General features: G+C 47.8%; 1 protein-coding gene across 1 annotated transcript in view; it reads right to left on the bottom strand.

Moving 5' to 3' along the window:
• ahr1b (aryl hydrocarbon receptor 1b) overlaps positions 1-12,785 on the bottom strand; it is a 133,521-nt gene that overhangs the window by 17,096 nt on the left and 103,640 nt on the right. Inside the window, exon 8 of the mRNA XM_080198758.1 lies at positions 5,330-5,439. Within this exon, the coding sequence (XP_080054884.1) occupies positions 5,330-5,439 (110 nt within the window). The remainder of the gene's footprint in view (positions 1-5,329; positions 5,440-12,785) is intronic.

Genomic DNA, 12,785 nt, shown 5'->3' with positions numbered 1-12,785 from the left:
TAAATTGCCCCTTAGTGTCCAACAATGTGGAGGTTAGATGGATAAGCAGAGTAAATATGTGGGCTACAGATACTGGACTTGGGTAAGATGCTCTGTTGGAGAGTGTGCATAGACCTGATGGGCAGAATGGCCTCATTCTGCACTGTAAGCATTGTAGGTCACCAATTGGGCTAATTGAAGTGTCCACTGTGTGCACCTTTTAAAAACTGCCTATTAAAAACCTGCCACCCACCCCGTCCCCCCACCACCCCCCAATCCCTCCCCACCCCCCACACTGCTGCAGCCAAATCCTAACCGACGAATTAAGACCTTTGCAGCCGTCTTTACCTGGGCATCACAGTCGTGGGACAGATCGCCCCGCAGAGGATGCCCTGTGCAAATAACACTCCAGCAGCTGCAGTGACTTCTGATTTCTGCATGTCTTCGGAGCATGTCTCCAGCGTGAAGTGCCCTCTCGTTCTCCAACCTACACTGGCAGCTCTTACCTCCAGCAGTGGGGCTGCCGATCTTTCATTGCCAGATGGCCTCCTGCTGGCACCATTCTCAAGACACAGAGCCCCATTCACCATCCTTAATTGGACAGGACTCCTGGAGTGGTCACCTCCAGCCTCCGGGTCTCGCCGCTGGACGAGGCAACAGCCTAGTGGGATTATTGCTATATTTGATTTATTACTGTCACATGTATTGGTATACAGTGAAAGGTATTGCTTCTTGCATGATATACAAAGCATACTGTCCAGAGAAGGAAAGGACAGAGTGCAGAGTGTAGTGTTACAGTCATAGCTAGAGGTTGGAGAAAGATCAACTTAATGCGAGGTAGGTCCATTCAAAAGTCTGATGGCAGCAGGGAAGAAGCTGTTCTTGAGTCAGTTGGTATGCAATCTCAGACTTTTGCATCCTTTTCCTGGAGAAACAAGGTGGAAGAGGGGATGTCCGGGATGTGTGGAGTCCTCGATTATGCTGGCTGCCTTTCCGAGGCAGCAGAGAGTGCAGATAGAGTCAATGGATAGGAGGTTGGTTTGAGTGATGGACTGGGCTTTGTTCATGACCCTTTGTAGTATCTTGTAGTCTTAGACAGAGCAGAAGCCTTACCAAGCTGTGATACAACCAGAAAGAATGCTTTCTATGGTGCATCTGTGAAAGTTGGTGAGACTCATAGCGGACATGCCAAATTTCCTTAGGCTCCTGAGAAAGTCAAAGCATTGGTGGGCTTTCTTAACTATAGTGTCAGCGTGGGAGGACCAGGACAGGTTGTTGGTGATCTGGACGCCTAAAAGTTTAAAGCTCTCAACCAATTCCATTTCATCCCCATTGACGTAGACAGGAGCATGCCCTCACCTACGCTTCCTGAAGTCAATGACTATCCCCTTCGTTTTGTTATCATTGAGGGAGAGATTATTGTTGCCGCACCAGTTCACCAGATTCTCTATCTCATTCCTGTACTCTGTCTGGACATTGTTTGAGATCCGACCCACTGCGGTGGTGTCGTCAGCAAACTTGAAAATCGAATTGGAGGGGAATTTGGCCACACAATCATAGGTATATAAGGAGTATAGTAGGGGGCTGAGGACACAGCCTTGTGGGGCACCTGTGTTGAGGATGGTCGTAGAGGAGGTGTTGTTGCCTATCCTTATCGATTGTGGTCTGTGAGTTAAGAATCAGGATCTAGTCACAGAAGGAGGAGCCGAGCCCCAGGCCACGGAGTTTTTAGATGGGTTTTGTAGAAATAACAGTGTTGAAGGCTGAGTTGTAGTCCATAAATAGGAGTCTGACATAGACGTCCTTGTTATCTAGATGTTCCAGGGTTGAGGGAGGTGGCTGCTGCTGTGGACCTGCTGCATCAGTCGGTGAACTGTAATGGATTCAAGCATTTTGGGAGGCTGGAACTGATTTGTGCCATTGACTAACCTAGAGTATTAATCCAGAAACTCAGCTAATGTTCTGGGGGACCCGGGTTCAAATCCCGCCTCGGCAGATGGTTCAATTTGAACTTAATAAAAAAAATCTGGAATTAAGAATCTACTGATTACTACGAAACCATTGTTGATTATCGGAAAAACCCATCTGGATCACTAATGTCTTTTAGGGAAGGAAGTCTGCCATCCTTACCTGGTCTGGCCTACATGTGACTCCAGAGCCACAGCAATGTGGTTGATTCACAACTGCCCTCCAAGGGCAACTAGGGATGGGCAATAAATGCTGGCCAGGCAGCCACGCCCTTGTCCCACGAATGAATTAAAAGAAAGTTCCAGGTCCCCTGTTCGCATTTCATCCCAGCATCAGGATCTGGTGCACCCCATGAGGTTTGAACCCTTTACGTCGGAGTCCTGCAATGTTAAGTGCAGCCTACACTGATGTGAAGGAAGCCTGGTGACTGTGAAAGCTTCAAAACAGAATGAGTTTGGCACGGTTTCAGTTCAGCTGTTGGTGTGAATGGGCCAGCTGTATAAAACGGCAGTCTGATTCACTGATACAGGCAACACATTGAGAGAGTTCAGCTGAGGTGACATCGGAATTACAGAATCAGCTTCAGGCTGCTGTAGTTTCTGCTCCAGCCGAGCTTCCTCCTGTCCATGATCCATCTCAGCCTATCGCCATACCCCTCCATTCCATTCTCCCTCGTGTTAACCCAACATTCACTTAAACACATCTGTACTACTCAACCCAACCACTCCCTGCAATAGCGAGTAGCACAGCCTCAGCACTCTCGAACAAAATCTCTCCTGAATTACAATCATAGAATCCCTACAGTGCAAAAGGGGGCCATTCGGCCCATCAATGCCGCACTGACAAGGATCCCACCCTAACCCCATGCATTTACCTTGCTAATCCCCCTGACACTAACAGGCAATTTGGCGTGGCCAATCCACCTAACCTACACATCTTTGGACACGAAGAGGCAATTTATAATGGCCAATCCACCTAACCTGCACATCTTTGGACACTAAGAGGCAATTTATAATGGCCAATCCATCTAACCTGCATATCTTTGGACACTAAGGGCAATTTATCATGGCCAATCCACCTAACCTGCACATCTTTGGACACTAAGAGGCAATTTATAATGGCCAATCCATCTAACCTGCATATCTTTGGACACTAAGGGCAATTTATCATGGCCAATCCACCTAACCTGCACATCATTGGACGCTAAAGGCAATTTACCATGGCCAATATACCTAATCTACACATCTCTGGACACTAAGAGGCAATTTAGCATGGCCAATCTACCTAATCTACACATCTCTGGACACTAAGGGGCAATTTACCATTGCTAATCCACCTAACCTACACATCTTTGGACACTAAGAGGCAGTTTATCATGGCCAATCCACCCAATCTGTTCATCTTTGGATACCAAGGGGCAATTTAGCATGGTCAATCCACCTAACCTGCACATCTTCGGACACTAAGGGGCAGTTTAGCAGGGCCATTCCACCTAGGCTGCAAATCTTTCAGTCTGTGAAAGGAAACTGGGGCATCCGGAGGAAATCCATGTTGACACTGAAGAATGTGCAAACTCCACACAGACAGTGACCCAAGGCCCATGTCCCTGACACTGTGAGGCAGCAGACATTTGAATGGACTTACCTCGCATTAAGCTGATCTTTCTCTTCACCCTAGCTATGACTGTAACACTACATTCTTCACTCTCTCCTTTCCGTCTCTATGAATGCTATGCTTTGTATCACGCGCAATCAACAATACTTTTCACTGTATTTTAATACATGTGACAATAATAAATCAAATCAAATCACACACACACACACACACACACACACACACACACACACACACACACACACACACTCATGCACAGGTGCCTGGGTCCTAGCTTTTCACAATATATATCAATGGTTTGATTTGATTTGATTTATTATTGCTACACATATTAACATACACTGAAAAGTAATCCCATTTGATTGTCCTTTGTTTTGTGCGCCACTAAATGTATGTGTGTAAATGTTTGTGTGTGTGTTAGTGTGTGTGTGTGTGTGTGTGTGTGTGAGTGAGTGTGTCTGTGAGTGTTTGTGAGTGTGTGTGTGTGTAAGTGTTTGTGTGTGAGTGTGTGTGTGTGTGACTTGATTTGATTTATTATTGTCACATGTATTAACATACAGTGAAAAGTATTGTTTCTTGCTATACAAAGCATACCGTTCGTAGAGAAGGAAAGGAAAGAGTGCAGAATGTAGTGTTACAGTCATAGCTAGGGTGTAGGAAAAGATCAACTTAATGCCAGGTAAGTCCATTCAAAAGTCTGACAGCAGCAGGGAAGAAGCTGTTCTTGAGTCGGTTGGTACGTGCAAGTGTGAGTATGAGTGCGTGTGTGCGAAAGTGAGTGTACGAGTGCAAGTGTGTATGTGTGTATATGTGTGTGAATGTGCGTGTGAGTGTGTGTTTGAGTGTGTGTGTATGAGTGCGTATGTGAGTATGTGTGTGTGAGTGTGTGTAAGTGTGTATGAGCATTTGTGTATGTGTGTGTGTGTATGTGTGCATGTGTGTGTATGAGTATGTGTGTGTGAGTATGTATTTGAGTGTGTGTGTGAGTATGTGTGTGTGCATGTGTGTGTGAGTGTATGTGTGTGTGTGTGGCTGAGTGTGAGTGTGTGAGTGTCAGAGTGTATGTATGTGTGTGCATGTGTATGAATGTGTGTGTGTCTGAGTGTGAGTGTATGCATGTGAGTGTGTCAGTGTGTGTGTGTGTTGTATGAGTGTGTGCGAGTGTGTGTATGAATATGTGTGAGTATGAGTGTTTGAGTGTGAGTGAATGCATGTGAGCATGTCTGAGGGTGTCTGTGTGTGTGTGTGAGTGTGAGTGTGAGTGTGTGTGTGGGTGGGTGTGTGTGAGTGTGACTGTGTGTGTGAGTGTGAGTGCGTGTGTGAGTGCGTGTGTGTGTGTGTCAGTGTGAGTGGGTGTGTGTGAGTGTGAGTGTGAGTGTGTGTGAGTGTGTGAGTGTGAGTGGGTGTGTGAGTGTGTGTGAGAGTGTGAGTGTGTGTGTGTGAGTGTGTGTCAGTGTGAGTGTGAGTGGGTGTGTGTGAGTGTGAGTGTGTGTGAGTGTGAGTGTGTGTGAGTGTGTGAGTGGGTGCGTGAGTGTGTGTGAGAGTGTGAGTGTGTGTGTGTGAGTGTGTGTGTCAGTGTGAGTGTGAGTGGGTGTGTGTGAGTGTGTGTGAGAGTGTGAGTGTGTGTGTGTGAGTGTGTGTGTCAGTGTGAGTGTGAGTGGGTGTGTGTGAGTGTGCTCTGATTCAAAGTGGAAGGAACAGCTCAAACACATGGAAAATGCAACACGTATTTTGAAGTCGGAGAAAGCAGTGTAATCCGGGTACTTACTTCGGACGTGATTTTCGGCGCAGTGTAACATGTCTGCAGCGTGGATGAACTGGTATCCAGTCCCACGCGCCCGGAGCTCAGCCTCTGTGTATCCCAGAACAATCTTCCCCCTAATACAAAGAGGAAACCATGAACCAGTGCGGGTGGAAACACATCAAACAGCACTGCGTTTAAAAATAACCAACTGCCTCGCACTTCTCAAAGTCCTGACTCATTTCCCCAAAGGTCTAGGAAACTTTCTACAAAAATAATTCCATCTCTGGAAGCAAATCCTTAGCGAGGGATGAAACGCCCTGTTTCTCCATTTTCAGAAGGTTCCTCACTAAGTATCTGGTGCAGAGCTCTGAGGTAGCACAGTGAGTGCCCAGAATGCCCATGGACCCTGAGTGGTGGGCGAGCAGGGGGTGCCATCTGGAGTTCCGAACCCTGACTGCTATCCCTTGCTGTCCCTTCGCAAATATAAAATGTTGAACAAAATCCAGTTCCAGCCACAGAATCCCACCTAACCCGCACATTTTTGGACACTGAGGGGCAATTTAGCATGGCCAATCCACCTAACCTGCACATCTTTGGGCACTAAGGGGCAATTTAGCATGGCCAACCCCCTAAGCTGTACATCTTTGGACACTGAGGGACAATTTAGTATGGCCAATCCACCTAACCTGCACATCTTTGGACTGTGGGAGGAAACACACACATTCATGGGGAGAATGTGCAAACTCCACACAGACAGTGACCCAAGCCGGGAATCGAACCTGGGTCCCTATGAGGCAGCAGTGCTAACCACTGTGCCACAGTGCCTGGGCTGAAGTGAAGAGTGGCGACTGAGTGAGGTGCCAGCAGGCCACTGAGTTGTGCCCGGAGGTTGGGTGACTTTGGGAATGTGGAGATGTCTCCACAAAACAGAAAAACAAAAAGAAATGAATGAACACGGACTGCGTCTCACATCAGGAAAGAGATTGCCAGCATCAATAAATTGGGTGCTCCAAACCCCTGCCTTAAGATTACAAACCAACATTCTGAACAGGCTTGGCCATAGAAGACAGAGGGTAGTGGTGGAAGGGTGTTTTTCTGAATGGAGGTCTGTAACTAGTGGTGTTCCGCAGGGATCAGTGCTGGGACCTCTGCTGTTTGAAATATGTATAAATAACATAACATAAGAACATAACATAAGAAATAGGAGCAGGAGTAGGCCAACTAGCCCTTCGAGCCTGCCCCGCCATTCAATAAGATCATGGCTGATCTGTCGTGGCTCAGTTCCACATTCCCGCCCTCTCCCCATAACCCTTAATCCCCTCTCTTATCAAAAACCCATCAACCCGCGTCTTAAAAATATTTAGCGAGGTAGCCTCCACCACTTCAACGGGCAGAGAATTCCAGAGATTCACCACCCTTTGAGTGAAGAAGTTCCTCCTCAACTCCGTTCTAAACCGCCCCCCCCTTTATCTTGAGGATGTGCCCCCTAGTCCTACTGTCCTTTCTGAGCAGGAAGAGTCTCTCCATCTCTATCCTATCCATCCCATTCATCATCTTATACGTCTCAATGAGATCTCCCCTCATTCTTCTAAACTCTAACGAGTACAAGCCTAATTTATTCAGCCTCTCCTCATAGCTCAACCCCCTCAACTCCGGCATCAGCCTAGTAAACCTCCTCTGCACTCCCTCCAAGGCCAAAATATCCTTGCGTAAGTACGGCGACCAAAACTGCAAACAGTACTCCAGCTGCGGCCTCACCAATGCCCTATACAGCCGCAGCAAGACCTCCCTACTTTTATATTCAATCCCCCTTGCGATGAAGGCCAGCATCCCATTCGCCTTCTTGACCACCTGCTGCACCTGCAAGCTGGGTTTTTGCGACTCATGCACAAGGACCCCGAGGTCCCTCTGCACCGTCGCCTGCTGCAGTTTTTCTCCACATAAGTAATAATCCTTCCTACCATTATTCCTACCAAAGTGGACCATCTCACACTTGCCAACATTAAATTCCATTTGCCATTTCCTGGCCCATTCGCCCAGCCTATCTAGATCCTTCTGTACACTCTCACCACCCTCCGCACAATTTGCCTTTCCACCAATCTTGGTGTCATCAGCAAATTTCGACACCCTACACTCGGTTCCCTCCTCCAGATCATCTATATAAATGGTAAATAGCTGAGGCCCCAGCACCGACCCCTGGGGCACTCCACTAGTCACCATCCGCCAATCCGAATAGCACCCATTGACCCCCACTCTCTGCCTCCTATTTGACAACCAGTCCTCTATCCACGCTAACACCCTACCCCCAACTCCATGTCCCCTGACCTTCTGCAATAACCTCTTGTGAGGTACTTTGTCAAGCGCCTTCTGAAAATCAAGAAAGACCACATCCACCGGCTCTCCTCTATCCACCGCCCTAGACACATCCTCATAGAACTCCAGTAAATTTGTCAGACACGACTTCCCTTTAACGAAACCGTGCTGCATCTGCTCTATCAAGCAGTTCCCCTCAAGATGCCTCTGTAGCAAGTTTGCGGATGATACTATGATTGGCGGAGTTGCGGACAGTGATGAAGGTTGTCAGAGAATACAGCAGGATATGGATAGGCTGGAAAATTGGGTGGAGAAATGGCAGATGGAATCCTATCCGGACAAATGCGAGGCGATGCATTTTGGTAGAACCAATTCAACTGGGAGCTATAAAATAAATGACAGAACCATCAGGAGCATAGACACATAGACAGACCTAGGATACAGGTCCACAGATCCTTAAAAGTGGCAGCACAGGTGGAAAAGGTGGTGATGAAAGCATATGGCATGCTTGCCTTCATCGGATGGGGCATCCAGTAGAAAAGTTAGCAAATTATGTTACTGTTGTAGAAAACATTGGTTAGGCCACATTTGGAATACTGTGTCCAATTCTGGTCACCACACTACCAGAAGGACATGGAGGCTTTGGGGGGAGTGCAGAAAAGGTTTACCAGGATGTTGCCTGGTATGGAGGGTATTAGCGATGAGGAGAGATTGAATAAACTGGGATTGAACAAAGAACAAAAAAAAAACAAAAACAGCCTGGGAAACAGGCCCTTCGGCCTAACGAGCCCGCGCCGCCATCTCAACACCACCAGTCCCCCTCTCCATCCACGACCCTTGTCTAATGTTTTATGGCCATCCAGATGGAGGGAAACTGATTTAGGGACAATTTATTACTGCCAATCAGCCTAACAGCACATCTTTGGGGTGTGGGAGGAAACCGGAGCACCCGGAGAAAACCCACGCAAGCACGGGGAGAATGCGCAAACTCCCACAGACACCGGCCCAAATCCATGTGTCTGCACAGCAATCAGTGATAGTCACTGAGCTGTCGTCTTGCCCAGTATCTGGTCCAGTTTAAGTACACACTAACGACATGAAGCACTAGGCCAATCTCGAACAACCAAGAGCAGCCCCAGTACGACCCATCGCGTGTATGCCCCTCGTTGGACACAAGGCGGACCGACTTAAAACCCGTGAATGAAAAGGAAAAAAAAACATTATTATTGTCATCTCCAACCCACTCATGTGCCTGTCTAAGTTACTCTTAAATGACTCTAGCGTGTTTGCCTCCACCACCTCACTTGGCAGAGCATTCCATACCCCCACTACCCTCTGTGTGAAAAACCTCCCTCTAATATCTGTGTTGTACCTCTCCCCCCTCACTTTAAGTCCATGGCCCCTTGTACTGGGTGTCTCTAACATAGGAAATAGCTTACCTCTGTTTACTCTATCTATACCCTTCATAATGTTACATACCTCTATTAGATCCCCCCTCAGTCGGCGTCTTTCAAGGGAAAAGAGCCCCAATTTGTTCAATCTTTCCTCATACCCCAGTCCTTCCATACCAGGCAACATCCTGGTAAACCTCCTCTGCACTCTCTCCAGAGTCTCCACGTCCTTCCGGTAGTAAGGCGACCAGAACTGGACGCAGTACTCCAAATGCGGCCTAACCAACGTTCTGTACAACTGCACCACTCGGTTGAAATAACTTCAGTGAGTTCCTTAACCAAAATGGATTTATTTCCAATGGTTTGCGACACTCAGGCTGGTACTTCCCGGGATATTCACCCAGGAGCAGATACCTGGACAATAAAGCATGTCTCTGTAGAGCTCCCTGATTGGGCAGCCTGAACAGGCCTCAATTCGAGAGCTCATATTCGAGCAGGTCTAACTCATGGACCTCGGTCGTCATTACAGAGACTCCCCAGATTTGGAGCCCCAAGCAGGATTACACATGAGAACCATTAAAAGATGGTGCTGGTTTGGTGGATTGGCCATGCTAAATTGTCCCTTAGTATCAAGGGGATTGGCAGAGTAAATATGTGGAGTTATAGGGATAAGGCCTAGATGGGATTGTAGTCGGTGCAGACTCGATGGGCTGAATGGCCTCTTTCTGCACTGTATCCACTTTATGATTCTGTTCTATGAAAAAGTATATGTTCTTTTCCTCCTGCAACCTAGAAGTGTCACTTTTGCCACATGGCTCCAGCTTATTTCCACTGCTTCAATCAAATGTGGAGCATTGATACATAGAGCTTGCTGAACAGGAAGAGATAAATTTGGTGCAGAGCTGGATAAAAACTGTGCAGATTAATGAAGCAGGGATTTGTGAACGCAGACTGCATTAGAGAATAGCCTGATTCAGCAATGACGTACGTCCAACACACTGTTAAAGCACATCAGTCTCCTGTAACATGCTGCTAATAACACCAGTCATTTGTCTTCCCACATGAAATGCTGTTGCAAACGTTCGTCAGGCAGTTCAGAACTTGAGCATCGCTGAAAAGAAACATGCTGTCAAAACTTTTCATCTAGCACTCATCAGGACTGAGTTGCAAGTAAGTTAAACCTCCAAGGGAGCAACACTTCCTACTGCGTTGGAGCAGGGTGCTGATTGGTTGGCCAGGTGACTATGGTGGAGATACTGGCGTGGGGAATTGTACCAGGGAGCTATTCTCAGGATGGAATTGTCAATTACTGGGGGACACAGGTTTGAGGTAAAAGGGTGAAAGTTTAAAGGAGATGTGAGAAGTAAGATTTTTACACAGAGAGCTGTAAGTGCCTGGAATGTGCGGCCAAAGAAGGTGCGAGAAGCAGATACAATAGCAACCTTTAAGAGGCATCTTGACAGATACATGACTAGACAGTGAATAGAGGGATGCAGACCGCGTAGAGGCAAAAGCTCTTTAGTTTAGAAAGGCATCATGTATTGGCACAACCTTGGTGGGTCGAAGGGCCTGTCCCTATGCGGTACTGTTCTTTGTTCTTTTGTTCTATTGTCTTGTTTAATTTGCTTTTGTTTAATTCAAAACTGGTCATGTTCTTTCAGTTTGCAGAGGACAGGGACCTGTCGAGGAATCCTTGCAGCTTCTAGCAAGTGTGAGTGAGCCTGGTGGATCATCTTAAATTGGTCGTCAGTGTAATTTTTAGCACACTCAGCACTGTTCAGCAAGTGCTGTCCAATCGCAGAATCACATCTAACGTTAGACATTATGCTCTAATTTTGCGAGTCTAGGCTGCTTGAGTGTGGTCAGTACAGTGCTTGTTGTAAACAGCCAGATAGCTCTCTGTCAAAGAACAAAGAAAGAACAAGGAACAAAATCAGCCTGGGAAACAGGCCCTTCGGCCCAATGAGCCCACGCCGCCATCTCAACACCACCAGTCCACCTCTCTACCCATGACCCCTATCTAATGTTTTATGGCCATCCAGATTGAGGGAAACTGATTTAGGGACAATTTATTCCTGCCAATCAGCCTAACAGCACATCTTTGGGGTGTGGGAGGAAACTGGAGCACCCGGAGAAAACCCACGCAAGCACGGGGAGAATGCGCAAACTCCCACAGACACCGGCCCAAATTCATGTGTCTGCACAGCAATCAGCGATAGTCACTGAGCTGTCGTCTTGCCCAGTATCTGGTCCAGTTTAGGCACACACTAACGACATGAAGCACTAGGCCAATCTCGAACAACCAAGAGCAGCCATCGCCTGTATGCCCCTCGTTGAGAATGCATGGCCAGGGGAGGTGCGAGAAGCAGATACAATAGCAACCTTTAAGAGGCATCTTGACAGATACATGACTAGGCAGCGAATAGAGGGATGCGGATTGCGTAGAGGCAAAAGCTCTTTAGTTTAGAGAGGCATCAAAGTCGAGAGACTTTGTCAGTGTATGTCTCCTTTTAAGCAATACCATTTATCCAAAAATGAAATATCTGCACCATTAACTCAGTTAGACCACCGTTAACACACGAAAGTGAGTGATTCAGGGCTGGAATTGTACCTTGGAGTTCATGGGCAGGATTCACGGATTTTGTCCGTACCTACCCCTTTCAGCGAAAACTGAGAATTTGGCGCTCAGCCAAAATTTCATTCGCTGCAGCAGGATCGGAGAATCCCAGCCATGGGCGAGATCGGAGAATCCCAGCCCGAGTGGGGTCGGAGAATCCCAGCCCTGGGCGAGGTCGGACAACCCCAGCCACAGGGGCAAGATCGGAGAATCCTAGTCACGGACGAGGTCGGAGAATCCCAGCCCGGGCAGGGTTGGAGAATCCCAGCCCCGGGTGAGATCGGAGAATCCCAGCCTCGGGGGGCAAGATCGGAGAATCCCAGCCTCAGGGGCGACGTCGGAGAATCCCAGCCGCGGACAAGGTGGGAGAACCCCAGCAGCGGGCGAGGTCGGAGAATCCCAGCCACGGGTGGGGTTTTGGATGCCTAAGACTATCAAAATGACCAGGTTTCAAAGCTAATCACTCACAATAAACACCTCAATTCAACTCCAATCGGGAACATATTCCTGGAGAGGCACAATGGGCGAGATTTTCCTGCCGCTCTCATCCCAAAACCGGACAATCCTGCCTAGTCCGCAAGCCCCCCCTCACCCCCCACCCGCTACAGTTCCCATGGTAGGTGGGATGGGAAAAATCCCCCCTTTGTTCTTTCTTTGTAGACATCATAAGAACATAAGAACATAAGAAATAGGAGCAGGAGTAGGCCATCTAGCCCTTCGAGCCTGCCCCGCCATTCAATAAGATCATGGCTGATCTGTTGTGGCTCAGTTCCACATTCCCGCCCTCTCCCCATAACCCTTAATCCCCTCTCTTATCAAGAACCCATCAACCCGCTTCTTAAAAATATTTAGCGAGGCAGCCTCCACCACTTCAACGGGCAGAGAATTCCAGAGATTCACCACCCTTTGAGTGAAGAAGTTCCTCCTCAACTCCGTTCTAAACCACCTCCCCTTTATCTTGAGGCTGTGCCCCCTAGTCCTACTGTCTTTTTTGAGCGGGAAGAGTCTCTCCACCTCTATCCTATCCATCCCATTCATCATCTTATATGTCTCAATGAGATCTCCCCTCATTCTTCTAAACTCTAACGAGTACAAGCCTAGTTTATTCAGCCTCTCCTCATAGCTCAACCCCCTCAACTCCGGTATCAGCCTAGTAAAC

Source organism: Carcharhinus amblyrhynchos, chromosome 11 (genome assembly GCF_965287045.1).
Source record: "Carcharhinus amblyrhynchos chromosome 11, sCarAmb.v2.hapA, whole genome shotgun sequence".
NCBI lineage: Eukaryota > Metazoa > Chordata > Chondrichthyes > Carcharhiniformes > Carcharhinidae > Carcharhinus > Carcharhinus amblyrhynchos.
Note: the sequence above shows the minus strand (reverse complement) of the source record. Positions and strands in the feature narration are given on the sequence as shown.